The sequence below is a fragment of the Lepisma saccharinum genome, chromosome 14 (genome assembly GCF_977018435.1).
Source record: "Lepisma saccharinum chromosome 14, izLepSacc3.1, whole genome shotgun sequence".
Lineage (NCBI taxonomy): Eukaryota > Metazoa > Arthropoda > Insecta > Zygentoma > Lepismatidae > Lepisma > Lepisma saccharinum.
This window is the reverse complement of record NC_139242.1, coordinates 81,155,625-81,174,083: the sequence shown is the minus strand read 5'-3', so window position 1 is coordinate 81,174,083 and position 18,459 is coordinate 81,155,625. Positions and strand designations below refer to the sequence as shown.

At 34.9% G+C, this 18,459-nt stretch overlaps 1 protein-coding gene across 7 annotated transcripts in view; it reads left to right on the top strand.

The window, feature by feature from the left end:
• The window catches only part of LOC145999076 (uncharacterized), an 85,979-nt gene that overhangs the window by 35,372 nt on the left and 32,148 nt on the right, over window positions 1–18,459 (top strand). For 6 of the 7 annotated variants that reach the window (XM_083136048.1, XM_083136050.1, XM_083136049.1 and 3 more), the window contains 6 exons: window positions 648–801; window positions 4,195–4,298; window positions 5,007–5,178; window positions 6,547–6,656; window positions 13,086–13,276; window positions 14,736–14,892. In XM_083136048.1, coding sequence (XP_082992174.1) covers window positions 648–801; window positions 4,195–4,298; window positions 5,007–5,178; window positions 6,547–6,656; window positions 13,086–13,276; window positions 14,736–14,892 — 888 coding nt within the window. The remainder of the gene's footprint in view (window positions 1–647; window positions 802–4,194; window positions 4,299–5,006; window positions 5,179–6,546; window positions 6,657–13,085; window positions 13,277–14,735; window positions 14,893–18,459) is intronic. The other variant, XM_083136046.1, reaches the window with a different exon arrangement.

Genomic DNA, 18,459 nt, shown 5'->3' with positions numbered 1-18,459 from the left:
TTCTCCACCCATCTAATTATGGATCAATCTTTTCTTAAAACAAAAATAAAAGGTACTCTAGACATAAAGTGTGGAACTTGAAAATAACAGCCATTACAGTTGGATTCTGTAGTATGTCAATCCTAGCCATTGGTCCTATTGTCACTAACATCCTTTAGAGAATCTTAAAATCAAGAACTTGTTCCTTCAGTGATTCTTGCAGATAATTTGTACCAATATTGTGATTTCTATTACTAAATTGTAACTCATTGTGTGTGTGTTTTGAAGGTTGCTAAAACACTCAAAGTGATGACCAAGGCAGAATTTATTGTTAAATAACACAATATAAACATGATGTTTCAACCTTGTAGCAAGATTTTCCTCAGACTCTGAACCAAATTAAAACGAAATAAAGTGCAAACGGGAAGACAAGCGTTGGTGGCATGTTCAGACTCCAGCAACATAAATGGTACAGAATTAGTTGGTTTTTTTCATGTTATAGTTACACCATTATACAATAGTTTCTGCATTATGCATTACCAACTTAAAAATAGGTATTGACTTATCAGACACCCTGTATATAACAATTATGCAGTTTAGTTCTTTTTGTCTTTTTGTCAATTTAATTTTTGTAGAGCTATTTATTTTTATATTATTCTCCTAAACAGGTCATAACTAATGACAACGACTATCAAGGAAGTCCAAAAGCAAACGAACTAACAAGGCAAAAAGTTGATAAAGATGATCCTCGTAGTCGATTACATTTTGTGAAATATATGAAGAGAGATGGGAAAACACTTAAAATATGGGAGTGTGGAATCTGTGAGTACTCATTTTAAGTTAGAGTGTACAAGTGTGCATTTTCTACATTTATAATTTCCTTTTGCCTTTCCATTCCATCCTGTGCCAGGAGAATGTTGCCGTTATGATGGAATCATTGAAACAAACCCTAAAATTCCTTTAATGCATATTCCATTTTGACAAGACAGGACAGGTAATGGTAAAAGAACAAGAAGCATGCACATTGAATTTCTTTACCAGGATAGGGTGTAAAGTATAGAATTTCAACATGTTTTTCAGCAAGTGTCTAACAATGGCAATTTTCTCATGTGACATTTTTTCGTGACAAAACCTTTTTTTCTAAATAACATAGTCGCTTAAAACCTTCACATCTGCTTTGCTACACACTCCTTACCAGTGTGCATAACTATTTTGATGCATAGTTCCGCATGCAGCCATCAGCATCATACTGCCATCAAAACCTGCGAATGCTAAGACACACAGAACAATGCAGTTGAACACCGACACACTTGCAAGCGAGAAGCACAGTGATAAACAATATGGCTGGAAGGACTCCTATTACGTGAGAATGGCCCTGAAATGACGCCCAAGTGAAACTCTACAATTGCCTCATTTTATGTTCTATCATTACAATTCCCAGTGATGTGTTTTTACGGTAAAGTGATTGCTCACGTAGTAGTATGTTGAGAACGGTGAATAGTTATCATCAACGACTCGGCAAATGGGACTACGTACAATGGAAATTGTTGAAGAAGGACGTCGAATGCAGCTATTAAAAAAAGTTGTTCACTGTTTCGTGAAGACAGGAACGCTAATGCTGTGTAGAGAAGAATTGTCTTGCGAGGAGGGAATTTCCAGCTTTTCTATGATTTACCCGGGAAGCCATTTTTGATCGTCTGAGAGCAACCATACTTGGAGGGAAAGGCATTTTTTTTGTCAGCACGTTGAATGCATGTCTATCGATGTGGATGGAAGATTTGGCAATATGTCATGTCATGGACCAAAGTTAGAACAGGTATGTGAAACGGAAGCTTTTTGTGCGTGCATAGCGAATTTGACTTTGTTCTGTACCACGTACACGTTCGCAAGTAATATGATGTAATGGTTTGTAAGCAGTTTTGACTGGTAATTAAACTTACTGCTTTATCTATGGCAGCATATTGCTGCCATGATTAGTTTGAAAACGATGTACGACAGAGTAAAAAGAGTTAATATTTTGAATTGCCTTCTTTCTAGTTTTTGCATCTTGGTGATAGCTTGCAATAAAGTGCATAAATGAGAAAAGACAATTTCGTATACCCAAGTAACCCAATATAGTAAATAACACATTCCTCTTGAGCATCATTTGAGTGAGTTGAATTATGTTTGATTACTGGCTTAAAAATAATGCATCCATGCATTTTATGTATTAATAAGAAAGAAATTAATACCCTTGTGTTTACTGAAGTGAAAGGTTGATTGAATTAGTAAAAGTAATTGAATAGAAATTACCCAAATAATAATAAAATATTTATTGCATTTTTTGTTATTTGCTGGACGAATACATTTTGAGTGTGTGCATTTTGCAACCATTGCCTAGGAAGGTGTGCCAAAATTAATGACTATTCTTAATGGCCTTTTTTTACTATTGTTATAATTAAGCTTGTAGAAATTGGAAAATTAACGAGTCAAATGCAGCGTGTCCGCCACCAACACTACCAATAAGAAAGCTTTATAACTAAGCAACAAACAGGTTTATTGACATGCATTTTTTTAAAAGAAGGCAGAGAAACTCAATAAGTTATATCATAGTGGCAGTGGCAACAATGCAAGTCTGTTGAATGCAATAACGTGCCTGTTCATTTCATAGTCTGTTGTGTATTTGCTCAGTCGGAATTTTCTTGTGCGTTCGTTTCATGTGGAAATCATGTTTACAGTGCAACAAAATGTTGAATGCTGCTATTGGTTAGCAGAATTTAAGTTTCCAAAAACTGTCCAGAGGAAGTTTCGGCAAAATTACCAGCAGGAACCACCAGAAAGACATTCAATAACAACCTGGCATAGAACTCTCCTTGAAACAAGATCACTGTTGAAGAAAAAATCATGTGGCAAGAAGGTGTCCCCGATTGATGTTGATAGAATTCACGAAATATTCCAGCGAAGCCTCACCAAGTCCATTCGCTGTGCAAGTAGGGAATTCGGTATGCCTAGATCAACTGTTCATGATGTCCGCAAAAGACTGCATCTTCATGCCTATAAGATACAGTTGGTTCAGAAGTTGAAGTGTAATGACTTACCTACCAAATACATTTTCGTTGCCAGTATCCTAACCAAGATTGATAGTGACAATGAATTTCTTCGCCGTACGGTGTTCTCTTCAGAGTGCACATTTCATGTATCTGGTGGAGTGAATCGACATAACTGTCGCACATCCACACATCGTGAGAGAAGTTGAACGAGACAGTCAGAGAATCAATGTCTGGTGCGGTCTGGCAGTGCAAGAGGTCATCGGTCCATTCTTTTTATCGAACGAACAACCAACGGAGATGTTTATTTGGACATTCTCGATAATTTTGCCGTACCTCAGATACCGGAAGGATACATGTTCCAACAAGAAGCCCCCCCCCCACATTATGCCACTCACGTGAGGGATAACTTAAATGAAGTCCTCGAAGCTTGTTGGGTTGGACGTGGTGGTCTCATTGCGTGGCCTCCTAGATCCCCTGATCTTACCCCTTTGTTTTTAATTGAAACAAAACAGGTGCATGCCCAATTACAGTGTTCAACATGGGATGACACCATTACATAAACAAGAACATAACTAAGAAAATTAACAAGACATATGAATGACGCAATATACATTTTACTTTTAAGAACAATTGTGAGAAATTAACTATTAGATTATAGAAGCAAAGGGAACACAGAGACAAAACAATAATAAATGATGCTAAACTATTGGATATAACCTTACAAACTGAATGAAAACCAAAATTCAATGAACAAAACCAAACAAAACAGCGAATAGATCTAATGTTACAATTACATTTAAATAGGTCTACGCTTGGATTATTCTTAGAAACTGAATTAAATAACTTGCACATTCTCCTCATGGGTTCAGCTTCGGTCATTTTGGTTCTTCCAAGTGGGATTTGAAAGAGATCAGTTCTGGGCCTTAACATACAGTTTGGCACATACAGACAACAGATTAAAAGAATCAATTTTACCATTGATAAGCTTGGAGAGAAAAGTTATTTGACTTGTTTGCCTCCTTTCATCGAGAGAGAGAGAGTGTGTGTGTGTGTGTGTGTGTGTGTGTGCGTGTGTGTGTGTGGAGTCCATTAGGTTTTTTGCAGTATTGCATGTGTGTTTTGTACCATTCAAACAACAAACTATTCTATGGTATTGCACTGTTTTTCATGGAGATATTCTTTCCAGGTACAAAAGAATTTAGGCATCAGTATACTTTAATGCGACATCTTCCAACTCATACAGATGAAAGAAATTTTAAATGCCAGACATGCGGGAAAGCCTTTAGACAGGTAAGCACACAGTTTTTTTTTATTATTTATTTATGTATTTATTGTCATAAACAAACATGCATCACATTAAGAACTAAAAAAAAATAATTAAAAATATCTCATTTATTTCTATTATATGTTCATCAAAGTCGAATAAATTTAATAACAAAAGTAATAAGTGTGTAGTGGATAAGTGATAAGATATTCTCTAATTGATTCAGTGGATGAAGGAAACGGAAAATCACAGTTTGTGACTTACGTCTCTTTTCCCAGAACAAACAACAGTTATGTGTGCCACAGGTGGTGGATGTTACCCACATGAGTATGCTACCATGCAGTCCATTTTATGCTTATAAATGCTAATCTTTAGTGAACTTGCCTGCTTAAAGTGGAACTGTACAATTTGAGTATAAGGTAACAACATTGGCCACAGTGCAACTTGTCAAATGAATTCTGCATGCACAATTCTTCTTCTTTAGATTTTGTTATGCATGCATGACCTCTAGGTAAATAGACATATTTACTTTTTGTAAGAATCAAAGTAGGAGTTTGAGTATTGTCAAGGAATTCGGATCAGAAAATAGTTTTTTATGAAAAATATGAAGTATAGGTGTTTGTGCAACAGAAAAAATGCTTTCAAAATTACTGTGTAAATTGCTTGAAGCTGTGCAATTTTCTAGTTAATAAAATTAAATATTTTTCAGAGATAAACTGTTATTTACATTACAGATGAGTACCTTGTCACAGCACCGTGCCATTCATAGTGATGCCAGACCTTATGTGTGTGAATTCTGTAAAAAAACATTCAATAGGGTGTCTACGCTTATCTCACATAGGAAAACGCATTCGGAAAATAAACCCCACAAGTGCCAGGTTTGCGGTAAAGGCTTTCATCAGAAAGGTAAGTACTTTGGATTCAAAATGTTATCAGTGTTCTTATCTACACATTTAATCAAATAATCCTAAGTACATGATCAATTTTATTTGCAAACCTAACAAATTTCAGAGCAGGTTTTCAAGTGTCATTCTGAACTATGGGGTGTTTAATATGGTTATTAATCTAAGGAAGATTTTACAGAAAATTGACAATTGTTAAATATCACTTCACTTCAACTGCGCACATCTGACTAGTCATTTTTCACTCCACTCTGGACAAAACATTCATCCTGCATTTGCAGCAACCAAATGAAGGTAGCACATTACATGCTACTGTGCCATGATACCCCAGTGTTGGAAAGGTTGTAGTTTGTTCTTAAGGGTCGTTTTCAGGTGTAATGTCACTTGGATGCAAGGCGATATGTTGCATTTTGTTTGTCACTTCAGTTTGAAATCTCCATTATGTCTTGTCCAAATGATATTTTATAAGGCAAGGAATTGAATAGAAGCCCATGCTTGCATCTTCAATGTACATTTTGTGTTTAATAGATACTGGCTTCAATAGGCTTGCAAGAGAATGAAGTTGAAGTTAATCTTTACTTATACATTTATTTTTACTATGAGCATATTAGAATAACACTTAGAAATTAGCTAAATCCACCAAAATATATCAAAATATAGCTTAATTTTGGCCAAAATAGCCTATGGTATCAATTGATCTTAGACGAGATTATTGCCAGAAGCCCCCAATTTCTTCTACTATGGAGATATGTCATACAAGTTGTCAAGTTGTAGTTCGGGATTTTTGTGTGGTTACATATAAGTTATATATTTACAGTGTATACAATGCAATTATTCTAATTTATAGAGAAGTGATTTATAGAGAAGTAATTTACCAGGATGCTTTCAAACTGTTGAAAAAACACCAATAGGAATTTATTAATAGTGAAGGGAGATAAATCTGATTAATATATATGTTATAAAATAATTTGAAAGTTTTGGGTCTTTTTTGGATAGACCTCATGTGCACAGTATATCAGTATTGGCCAATTTTTTGTACTTGCGAGGGTGCAGGAATGCAAATGAATTACACTTTTTATTGAACTAGCCTCATGAAGGAAGATATTGAAAATAAACATGTTTGTACATACTTACCTTGAACAATGTTGAAAGAAATGTCATGTGACACTTCCATGGATTCTATTTATCGTGGAAATTGATGCAAGTAATGGGAGTGGAACACTAATGTGCTAATATTAAACAATATTTCGAACAACTTTTAATTATAGCAATTTTCAAGCATCCGTGGTATCCACTCAATCCTCCTGTATGTTGTTACTGCAGTTTTACTCACATTGAATTATTAAAATAACTTTTTTTTTTTTTGTTTTAGGGAATTTGAGAAATCATATCTTTACGCACACAAACGAGCGACCTTATAAATGTGAAATGTGTGGGAAAGGCTTCAATCAGATGTCCAATCTCATGTGTCATAAGGTAAAGGTAGGACTTCATATTCTTGGGTTAAAAAGCCTTGGGGTTCTGCTTATTAATGGTTTATGAGTTATAAAATTTTTATTGCAAGATAAAAAATGTAAATAGACTCAAGAATTTATTCAGTGTATTTTGAATTATGTGTGGTTTGCAATGCATGCATAACTTCATATTCTGCATAAAATTTCCTTTGTTCTCTATCACATAAACTGCCCATAGCAAGTAGTATTAGTGTAGAGAGACTAGTGTAATGTGTGTGTTCTGGTAGCGTTAGCTTGAAAAGAGTTCAGGGCAACTAGGATGAATGATTGCAGCAAGAATAAGCACCACATAAATAGTACCATTTAACTGTATTACAGTGGAGCTCTAATTTTACGTTCCTGAATTTTACGTAGCAAAATGTAAAATTTTCCTCAATTGTACAATTTAAAGTTTTTCAGCTTGGTCTCCTGAAAAACAAAATCGAGGCTCCACTGTATTTATTTTGTGATATACTGTATGAGATAGTGCCTAAGATCTATACTTTCAAAATCGAAATCTGGAAATTTCTTGTGATGCAGCTTGAATTCCATTTTAAATCTAATTTTTCAGTTATGAGATTTGAAGAAAATGTCCCAAATGAAAGTCAGATTATTTCTTAGTCTTTAACCTTTGCCAGATGAGTGCATATCCTACATGTTAGCCTCTTCTCTACGAGAACTGATTGTCATAGAGAGATGATATATTTTTTCTGGTGTGTGTGTGTGTGTGTTTGGATGACAAGGCTTTTAGTGGAGATGAAATAATACATTGTACCCCCCAGTAACAATAGTTAAAGGAAGAAGATCAAGAGGAAAATTTATATTTTGCAAGCAGAAGTGTTATTCGGCACACTTGTGGCCATAATAATAAACTAAAATGTATGACAAAAATGTGATATGTAGCGATGGTACATTTCTACAATCATACAAAATTGTGTTTAAAATAGGCTGATGCTTGTTGTGGAAAAAATAACAATGTATAAGAAAAGCATTGTTGCCAGCTTAACACTGGATGGATCCAGTTTGCGCAACAAAAGACCACTCTTTGAGGACATGTAATCCATCCCCAATTAAAAGTAAAAAAAAAATAGAAGAGGAAAATAAGCAAAATTTTAGGAAAATGCAATTTTCGTTGCAAAATTGGACGTGTTCCGCTGGACCCCTAATGGTTGCACATTGTGAACATGTTCTTTTTGTTATTTTTTACATGTCAAAGGGAAATTATCAGTAGGAGCAGTGGTTGACATGTAAATAGTCCATTCATAAAGTCTATCCCATTGCAAACTTTGTTAAAATAGGAGCAATGAATATATTGTTTTGTGATTTGAATATGTCATAGGAGCCACATGTCATAAAAAAATGCAGATAATTTTATACTTGGAACTGGCAACACTGGCGAAGCTGCGCATGCACGGAAGCATGCTTTAGTATTCTATGCATGCAACAGAGGTATATTTCTCAGTGTGGAGGTGTGTACCTGCGAGTAGCAGGAAGTTGAAATGGCTGCTGTAATAGAAAATCCCACCAAATGCGAGGTGAGGTCGGTGATTAGATTTCTCAATGCAAAAGGACTGAGTGCAGCTGACATTCATCGGGAATTTTGTGCCATTTACGGACCAACAGTAATGAGTAAAGGAAAGGTAAAACAATAATGCCGTGCTTTTGGGGAAGGATATTAAAATGTTCATGATGACGAGCGAAGCGGCAGGCCTAGTGTTCAGATGGACGGCCTTGTGCAACGTGTTGATGAGAAAGTGTGATCCAATCACCGTTTCACCATTACTGATCTAGGCAAGGAGTTTCCTGAAGTGTCTGATAAAATATTGCACCGAATCGTAACGGACAATGTGGGTTATCGCAAACTGTGTGCGAGGTGGGTGCCAAAAATGTTGACAAACACTCACAAAGATGAAAGAATGAAATCAGCACGGGATTTTTTGGCCCTCAGGGAGAAGGATGGGGAGGACTTGTTTTCTGACATAGTGACTGGAGATGAAACGTGGATATCATACGTCACTGGTGAGTCGAAGCAGCAATCCATGCAATGGTGTCACTCCGGTTCACCGAAACAGAAGAAATTCAAGCAAACGTCATCACATCGCAAAATCATGGCAACCGTGTTTTGGGACCAAAAAAGTTTAATCCTCGTGGAATTCCTGGGATCAGGACGAACCACCACAGCAGATGTGTATTGCCAAACACTGACTAATCTGCTACATGCCATTCGAAACCGGCGAAGAGGAATGTTACAGTCTGGAATGCTACTTATTCATGACAACGCTCGCCCACACACAGCGACCGTCCTGTTGCGACAATTCAAAAATTAAGATGGGAACGTTTATAAAACCCACCATACAGTCCCAATGGTGAAACCACTAACCATGTGCCTACGTAGTAGCCTTTTCTTTTAAGCTTAGACCTTAAACTCATGTAGCATCTCAAGAATTTTTATTTTTCGTGTGTTACTAGTTTATTTTATGAAATTAGACTGCAGATAAAACAGTAACGAAATATTATTCTGAAACTCCTGTTTGTTTGGAATTCATAAACAAATTTCTAAGAGTATACAATTTTGATCTTTCAAAGCAAAAAGGTTAGAAAATAATCTGTCAGAATTCAGTTCTCTCATTATTTGTCGTGAGTCCATATTTGGACTTCATTGACTCTGCTTAAGTACTGTGTGTAAAGTTGTAGTAAAGGTCAACACTTGTAATGCAGAATTGACAGCTTCTTCGGTAGAGCAAATAATGCTCGAACAGGAATAACGATAAATGTACGCTCGAAGGCCAGTAGTTCACATATAACCGTAATTTGTCTGTGGTGGTGGGCCCTCAAATATGAATCATCAAGTGATAAACACAGTGAAATTGAAACTTTAGTGAACATTGATAGCCATCATCTCCATGTTAAACTGTAGTTTCGTCTATATTACCGATGCATAGCGGTTTATGAAAATGAAATAGATGATTAAGGTTAAAGAGAAAGTTCCCCATGCATATAGCACCGTGCCATGAAGGCACATTTACGGGATAGGGTATAGGGGCCCCACACATTCTCGATCTTGACCATTTTAGAGGTGATGTGATCAACACCACACTCCTGCTGCCTTCACCCCCCATGCTTGCCCCCAGGGTACCCATGAATTTGAGGGTGGGTGAGCTCCAGAGCCACTTTATGCGGAGATGAGGCTGGAAAAACTTTGATCTTTGATTACCCACCCCTGGAATCGAACCCGAGTCTCCTGTGGAAATTGGATGCCCTACCGACAATGATTATGGGCTGAAACTACGAGAACGGATTGTTACACATATATTTCTACGAATATGTCACATTGAAATGATATTTGATTCTATACACTCGACGTGGTAGATTTGATTGATAGTTTTTCTTGTATGTACGCTGTAGAATTATTTTCCTGTAGTTTACGGTTATTACAATTATAATATATATTATAAAAATAAAACTGACTGCTTCTTTTCACAGTTAAGTTGCTATATTACAACAATGTAACATTGACAACATCCATTATATAACGGGATTCTTTGTGTTTAAAAAATTGCTAACCATTGTTATAACTGTATCATTAGTCAAAATGAAAATAAATGTCTGATGAAGGGAGCGTGTGTTCTCCTAAAACGTCATAACGAAAAACTGTTTTCTTATGCTTGTAATAACCGTAAACTACAGGAAAATAGATTTGATTGAGTATGAGCGAGCGAAAGTGCAGTACTCTAATGCACTCACTCAGATAAAATCTTTGGAATACATGGCTAACAAGAACGAGAGGAAGTAAGAGATTGTAATGGATTGCACACCTCTTTATGTAAAGCTAGAGACTTTATCCCACAAAGAGGAAAGATGCAAAAGAACAGTAGAGGCACATATTTTTGGTAAATAAAAAAGCAAAATTTCGGTACAAAAACGGAGTCAATTTCGGGTTCAAAAGCGGTAAATAAAATAAAATATCGGTGTTATAGCGGTGAAAAAATGAATGAAAAGTGGTATATAAAAAGACATATTGGTTTTAAAATTGTGAATATAATCCTATATAACAACTTTGTCAGTATATTTTAAACTCGGTATCGGCACAATAGGTAACTATGGTGCTATGTTGAAAAGGAAATTTAAATTTACATATACTGATGAACAGTGTTTATGTTCATACAATAATAAATATTTTTATAATTATTACATTGATAAAATAACTAGAAATAACAAATGTTATAAGAGCATCAAATTATGCAATTGTTTACAAGAACATTTATAACATATAAATGTTATTTATATGTAGAAAACATTTCTTTATTATCTCCTTGTGAGACAGAGCAAGTCCTTCACTAAATATTTGAGTATGCCTCAGTTCTACATCTGAGCACACTCAACATGTCAAATTCCTCAATCAGGTCCACAAGATGGCTTCCTTCAATTTTCAAAACTTCACATTTGGCTTATTCACATCCAAAATGCAGAAAATATTTCACTCACTTAGTCTTATTTCTCATAAGATTCTCATTTTAGATAATGCAATATTCATTTACTAGCTAGTTAATGCAGATGCCATCAGATAATAATTTCCTGCTCTCAATTATTAAACTAGGCACGTTACACCAGTTCCAAATCTTTCCTTTTTCGTTATACAGATTATTCCATTATAAAACCATTTTCAAGCTTCTGTTATCAACAAAATGTCTCTTTATAGTTTAAAGAAACTATTAAAGATTAACTTGTAAAGTATAATCTTTCAAAATATCCAGATTTTTAATGATATCAAACCTTCACCAATAGTCACATTTTTACTTATGTACCATCCATCCTGAGATTCATTTAAAGTCAGAGACAACTAGTATTAGAGCAACTAGTTCAAGCCAGATTTTTTAGTATGAGTTATCTTCAATTGTTTTTGTTTTATATTTTTGTCCATAACTGCTTAACACCTTGAATGTTTGTTTAGTAAATGTACATATTTGCTCTGTTACAGCTATTTTACTATGTATATCACAATATACTTATCTAATGATTACAAATACCATTTTTTGAATGTTGATACAAAATACCAAGTATGACATCATATTATACATTGAACAATTTTAAAGAGTTGACCTTTGTATATAAACCTTGATGACAGTGCAAATGTACATAATTTCAATAAATTGAATCTTATATCTTTCTTGTCTGAAAGGACACATATGATTTAAAATATTTGTTTTTCTTTTTGTCAGTCAAAAATAACTGTTATGAATATGAATTCAGAATATTTCACAATTTGATAATTTTGTCATGATATACAAATTGGCTTTTTTAAACATCATATTTAATGAAATTAGTTTAAATAGTAATTTCAGACACTTAATTGCATTATATGAATAACATTTTGAGCAATCATATGACTAAATTATTATAGATATAGCACAAATGTGGAACTTTGGACTTAGCCTAACCATTTTCAAATGTAGTTATGACAAGGTATTATTTTTATTGTCATACCTAAATTTGATTTAAAAACTACACTTATTCCACAGAATTAACATTTCACTTCTAATAGCACATTAACGTAGTTATCAGAGTATTAAGTTTATTTCTGTGTAAACGAGTCCATTTTTGCTTCTCCAATATTAACAGCAGAATTAATCAATTTTCCGGGAATTGCATAACTCTCAGGATAATTCAGACCTCAGAAGGTCTTGCGTCGGTGAGTATACCCTGAATTTCGTGTTTAAGAGTAAATTTCGCTTTTTGCAGTACATTTCGCATTATTTCGTGACAAAATATGGTCACAAAATGCATCTCACACCTTTCAAAAACATGAAAAATTAACACTACAATGTGTTTTTTCAAATTTCGTTTTTTCGTTAAAAACGAAATATGCATGCCCCTACAGATTGTACTGAAAAGTTTACCGAGGACTAAATGTCATGACAGGGAAACAATTAAGATATTGGCTTTTTGAAGGCTAGGGTTCAGCTACGAATTAACAAAATGAGAAATCAGACAGTATTAATTGCAGCTAAGTCATAAGATTTTTAAATTGCTTTGATATTCAATGTTGATGCATATTTAGTGGTAGACTCATGATCTTACTGCTAATTGTTTCAAGTTTGAGCTCTGACCTGAGCAAGTGTGTTTCGTTGTGACTCTCTTCATCAATTTAACATGATCATCATCATCATCATTCATCCCCATCTTTGCTATAGTCTAAAAGAGGCAGAACTATATATGTATATCTAGGAAATACAAATATAAACACTGTTCAATTTCTGTTGACAGAATAGGAAGGGTACTTATGTATAAATACTTCTTTAAATTCATTACCAATTGAATAATTCAAAATGTTTACATTGTTGCTGTACATTGCCTGAATTTAAAATACAAATGCATGTTCTAAGAAATTGTATTGAATAATTTATCTCTTCTTATGTAGGCCCATGCACATTCAGATAAGTCACGGTATATCTGCAATATATGTAACAAAGAATTTCCAAAGAAATTTGCGCTCAGGTCACACGAAGAGTATAAACACGGTATTAAATACAGAGCTGGAGAAAGACGACAGGAACTGGACCCAGAGACATTCAAAGACATTGTTTCCAGGAAACAGAGAAGAAGAGATGAGTAAGTATTAAGGAAATATATAGGAGATGAAAATGCATGAATTATCTCGCAGAAGTAATTTTTTTGTATGGAAGGGGATACAGTAGAACACAGATTTCCATATCACAGTCTGCATTTTCCAGCTTCACCCTTTCTGCACGTATGCACAGAAATGGAACTATCACGGCCAACATACTATTTTGGACCCTTTCCTAAAAATGAATTACTCGGATACAATATTTACGAAGTCTTTATGCAATTTTCTTCAGTCAGTGTTACCCTCTCCAAAATATTTAAAAATCTCTAAAAGCAGTATTTTTTGTTCATTCATTCGCTTTATTACTCCGTTGTTATGTACCGTTTGGGTATGAATGTAAAACACTACTCTTTAAAATATAACTTATAAAAACTGTATGTAATATTATTCAAGAATCATCGTCACCATCCCAACAATATGCAAAAATCTCTAAATTTTTGTTTCTTTATTCTCTCTGTATTACTCTTTTAGTATGTAATGTACAAACCTTAAATAATGTATATAAATGCAAAATGCTACTGTTTAAATTAGGGATGTGACCGATTAATCGGTACTCTATCGGTATCTGTCGATATAGGCATATCGGTGTATCGGTTTATCGGTAAAATTACCGATTATTTTACCGATCTGATATATCGATAAATATCTGATAGTTTAGTGCAAAATTCTGCCATTTTTGTTGTAATTTTTATGGATAATCTCCATGCCCTACTTTTTTAAAAAGTAAATGTCTAAATATGCAATTTCTCTTGCACTGCAGTCACTTTGAAACACACATTTTTAAGGAGGTCAATGAACCTTTCAGGTTCTTCCAGGACCATTTCTAATTTTATATCGGATCGGTAGAATATCGGTATTGGTAAATTTTATATCGGTACTTTATCGGTATCAGCTAAAATTTCATATCGTCCCATCCCTAGTTTAAATACAACTTGCACAAACTATATGCAATTTTCTTCAAGTGTCAGTAAAGAATTTGAATTTGAATTAGAAAAATCTCCAAAAAAATTTGTTCATAATAGGACAAAACACCGATATACATTCTCTGTGCCGAAAGGGTTAATATGTTCAGTCATCAATGTCCTGGCAAGTGGTCATGTTAAATAATAGGTTGTTTACCTCAATCTTAGTTTCCCATAACCCCCATTTCCTGTGTGTACATTTTCTCAAGCTGTCCTGTACATTGCAAGATTTTTGATATATCCATATATGGAGTTCTGTGTGTCAAGCCATTATCTGGTACATTGTAGTGGATATAGGATGAGCAGTTTATACGTACTCGATGTCTACACTGTTTCTTTACACAAGCTATGCCTCTTCAAATTTTGAACTTTATAATAATCATAGATGTTTGAATTTAATTATGCCCTCATATAATTAGTGCACAATACTATCACCATGCACATATGGTTGTATAAAATATCTATTTCAATCTTTTTGAAGGAAAAATCTGCGAATCATTCACCTTGCAAATGGGGACCGAACTCTAGCAGATATCAGAGATCTGAAAAGGGGCCACATTCCTTATCCTCCAGCTCCAGTTCAAAGACTGAAAATCACCAAAGTTCTTGGAACAGATGAATCAGTTTATCAAGACAAGGTAAGTTTCTCCAAATGTAGACCAATCAATAGTATTGGATTTTTAATGTAGAAATTCTTTTAAAATTGCCTGTTAATAGGTTGGAATATTTGAGAATGTGATGATGTGTGGTGACAGTCTACCAGTTCCATTCTTTCCCCAAGAGGTGTGCAATTACCTTTGTATTACCGTAACTATGCATTTTGTTTTCATGTAACATTGTGTCCGTCACCACAGGAGAAGTGTGGTGAAGTAATAAATTGCTTCAAAAGTATTCAATGCAATTATGTGCAGCGGCAGCTCTAAGGGGAGAGCCATCGTGCCATGGCTCTACCCTCAGAAAAAGCACACGCTTCGTCAAAATATAGTTAATACATTTATGAACAAGGAGATTCGAATATCTCAAGGGTTCAAGCTTACGGCTTCCTGAATCCTTGCACCGCATCCCCAGCTGTTCCTAACACTTGCTCCGGGCCATCCGAGCCGAGCACAGTGTGGCCTAGGTTGACGCTTGCACAGAGGCTTGAAAAAATCTGTGGGAAGCAGGGTAGTAGGACACCAGCCATGCAAATTTTCATTTGACATGACGCAAGAGCTTTCACATTGTGTTGACATAGTTGCAAACTTTAGAGAGATTTCACTAATCCTGACCGATTTGAAATACCCGTTGGAGAAGTATTTAGTGAGAAAGATACTTTTCCGCCCACTTGGGAAGAACGAACGTAATATCTTTCAAATTTATATAACCATTTAGATAAAAGTGTCTAAAAGGTCATCCAGACTTTTCGTTATCAATTTCTTCTTTAAGAAAACTCTCACGCACACAGACACACACATGTATTGCAACTGACGTCGAAATATAAAGTCACATGGAAAATCTATAATTATGTATCAATTTCACTTGGAGATGGAATTTAATTTCTTGCATTCAATTTTACTTAAATTTTTAGATCCACATTTCATTTAGCAGATGTTAGTGGCCACGGTGGCTCAGTCGGTAATGCGTCTGACTACCATGCTCAAGGTCCCGGGTTCGATCCCCGGCCGGTTCAAATCCGGGAACTTTTCTAACCATGGAAGCGGTCCTGGTGCCCACCCAGCATCAAATAACATGGGTACCTGGGGGAAACCCCGGGGGGGGGGGTAAAGGCAGTCAGGGGTGTGATGCTGATCACATCACCCCCACTCACGACCGGATCAAGAAAGTGTGGGGCGTTACCCCCATACCCCCTATATGCCTTCATGGCGTGGGGCTAAGCACAAGGGAACACTTTAATTTTTTTTTACTTTTTTAGTAGAATTTTACCGCTAATCGTATTTTAGTTGTTGTAACACTGGTTGTTGATGTGCCATGCATTAGGTGCAGAATTGTAAACAAAGCAAGGTGACTTAGCGAGAATTCCATGTTCGACTCAGTGTTTCTAATTGTTCAGTGTTTTTAGTGAAGATAATGTGTTCTGTAGTGTCTGAAAGGTAGGTAATTTCTTAATCACTGGCACTACCCATCATACTAGCTACCGGCCACCACTGATTATGTGTATTATGTACTTGGAAAGAAGACTCTCACAGAAGTGAAAAGCTACACAACACATAACACTTGGAATCGAAGCAATCAAGTGCAGTGTTTCAGGTTGTATTAGCCCAACAAGCTGCATAAGCCTGTATTTGATTCACAGGTCTAAGTGACACGTGTCACTCCAGTATGAAATCTCCCTTAGAAGCAAACATTTATGGCAAATAAGAGATCAAGATTTCAGTAAAAAACTGAGAACATTTCAGTATCAAATTGGTTTATAAAGGGACATTTGGATGTTAAAAGGGTGAAATTAATCCCAAATTTGAATTAAAAACCATTCTTGCGACTCATTTATGTAGTTATTGGAGTGATATGAGGTATATTCCTGAATAAAGAAGTCCATTTTTCCATCTAAAATTTGCAGCATCAAAATTATCAATGTTCTGTGATTTTGCATAACTTGCAGCATAATTCAGACCTTGCAAAATATAGGTAAATAAACTGTATTTCATACATTTCACTTGATTTTGTATCATTTTGTGACAAAATATGGCAGAAAATGAAGCTCACAACTAAAAGCATCAAAATAGAAAATATACACGTCCCAACTAGTTCTGTTTTGCAGATTTTCCTTAATAATTATAAATATTTTTGAGTTGATCAGGTTCAAGTCATTAACTTCTATTTATTGATGTCTGCGCTTAATCCATATTTCTTCCACATTTTAAACTTCGAAATGTATGCCCACATGTGATTTTTAATTCCAAGTATTTATGTTTATTCCAGGCTTTATTTTAATTACCTTCATATTGTATGTCTTTTCTCTTATTTCTAAAAAAAGTAACCTTACTCATGATTCCACGGATTTTTTTAAGAAGTGAGTGATTTTTAATACCTTTTGTTTGGCTTTTGTTTCATACAAAATGTGTTGATATTGATCACACTTTGAAAGATTATCATGTGTAATATTTCTCTGAATGTTAGTGACAGTAGTTCTTTATTAGTATGCAATGTTAATTGAACATTAGCCACTGTGCAGTGCTTCTACTTTTACTTTTTCTAACCTTACATTTTAAGGGAGTATCTTTTCTCTTATCTTTTTGCTGTTGGGGGGAATCAAGCCTAAGACAGACCTGTCTGTTACTATAAATGTTGCTGTAATAACAGACTGCTCCACAGCCACTCACAGTAAGAACCATTGAGCCATACAAGCCAGGAAAAACTGTATATGCATTACAGCATGCACATGTGGCAAGCTTACAAAGGTGCACTCTAGAGAAGATGATAGGTGAACACACACACAAAATTATGGAAGAAATAGAATGGCTGAAAATAGTCCAATATGCATAGAATGAATTCCATAGCATTCAATGGAACAGCATATCAGTAGGGATATGAAGTTTTCATTTTATTTTTCCATAAATTTCAATGTTATTTTTACTGCATTTCAGTGTTATTTTTCATAGTTTAGGGCAAAATTCAGTGTTATTAATTTAAAATCTGTGTTATTATTTACATGCATTTTCACTGTTTTATGCTAAAAATTTTCAAATAGCTTTAGGTCTGGAAAATTAAGACATTTGTGTTTTACTCACAAAAAATCAATTAAAGGCTACCTTTGTGAGAAATGCCCAAATTTCTTGCAATTGGAAAACTACTCCATCTCATCAATCTCTAAATGTGAAATGTTTATTGAACACCCTCATATTTCCACTTTTTACTCTCGTAGAATAAATTTTTCAAAAATTGTTTTCTTTACTTTTCAGTTTACTACATATCGTAGTAAATGTTCACACAGCAGTAGCGGCAATTGGGTTGGGGGGGGGACAAAGATAGTTTACTTTTTCTTGGCAGCTTACTTTTCTTCTTGTGCCTTTCATTTCCAAATTGTGCTTAATGCCATGTTATTTTGCAATGGATACAAAATAATGTAGTTCTATCTGAAGCATAAAGTCCTTCAGAAGCAAACTCTCGTGCACAATCAAATGCATTTACTGCTGGCTTTGGCATCCGAAAGGAGAAGAAATTGAAGATGAAACTCAACCCATGCAGCCTCAGAGAACAGTGATTCT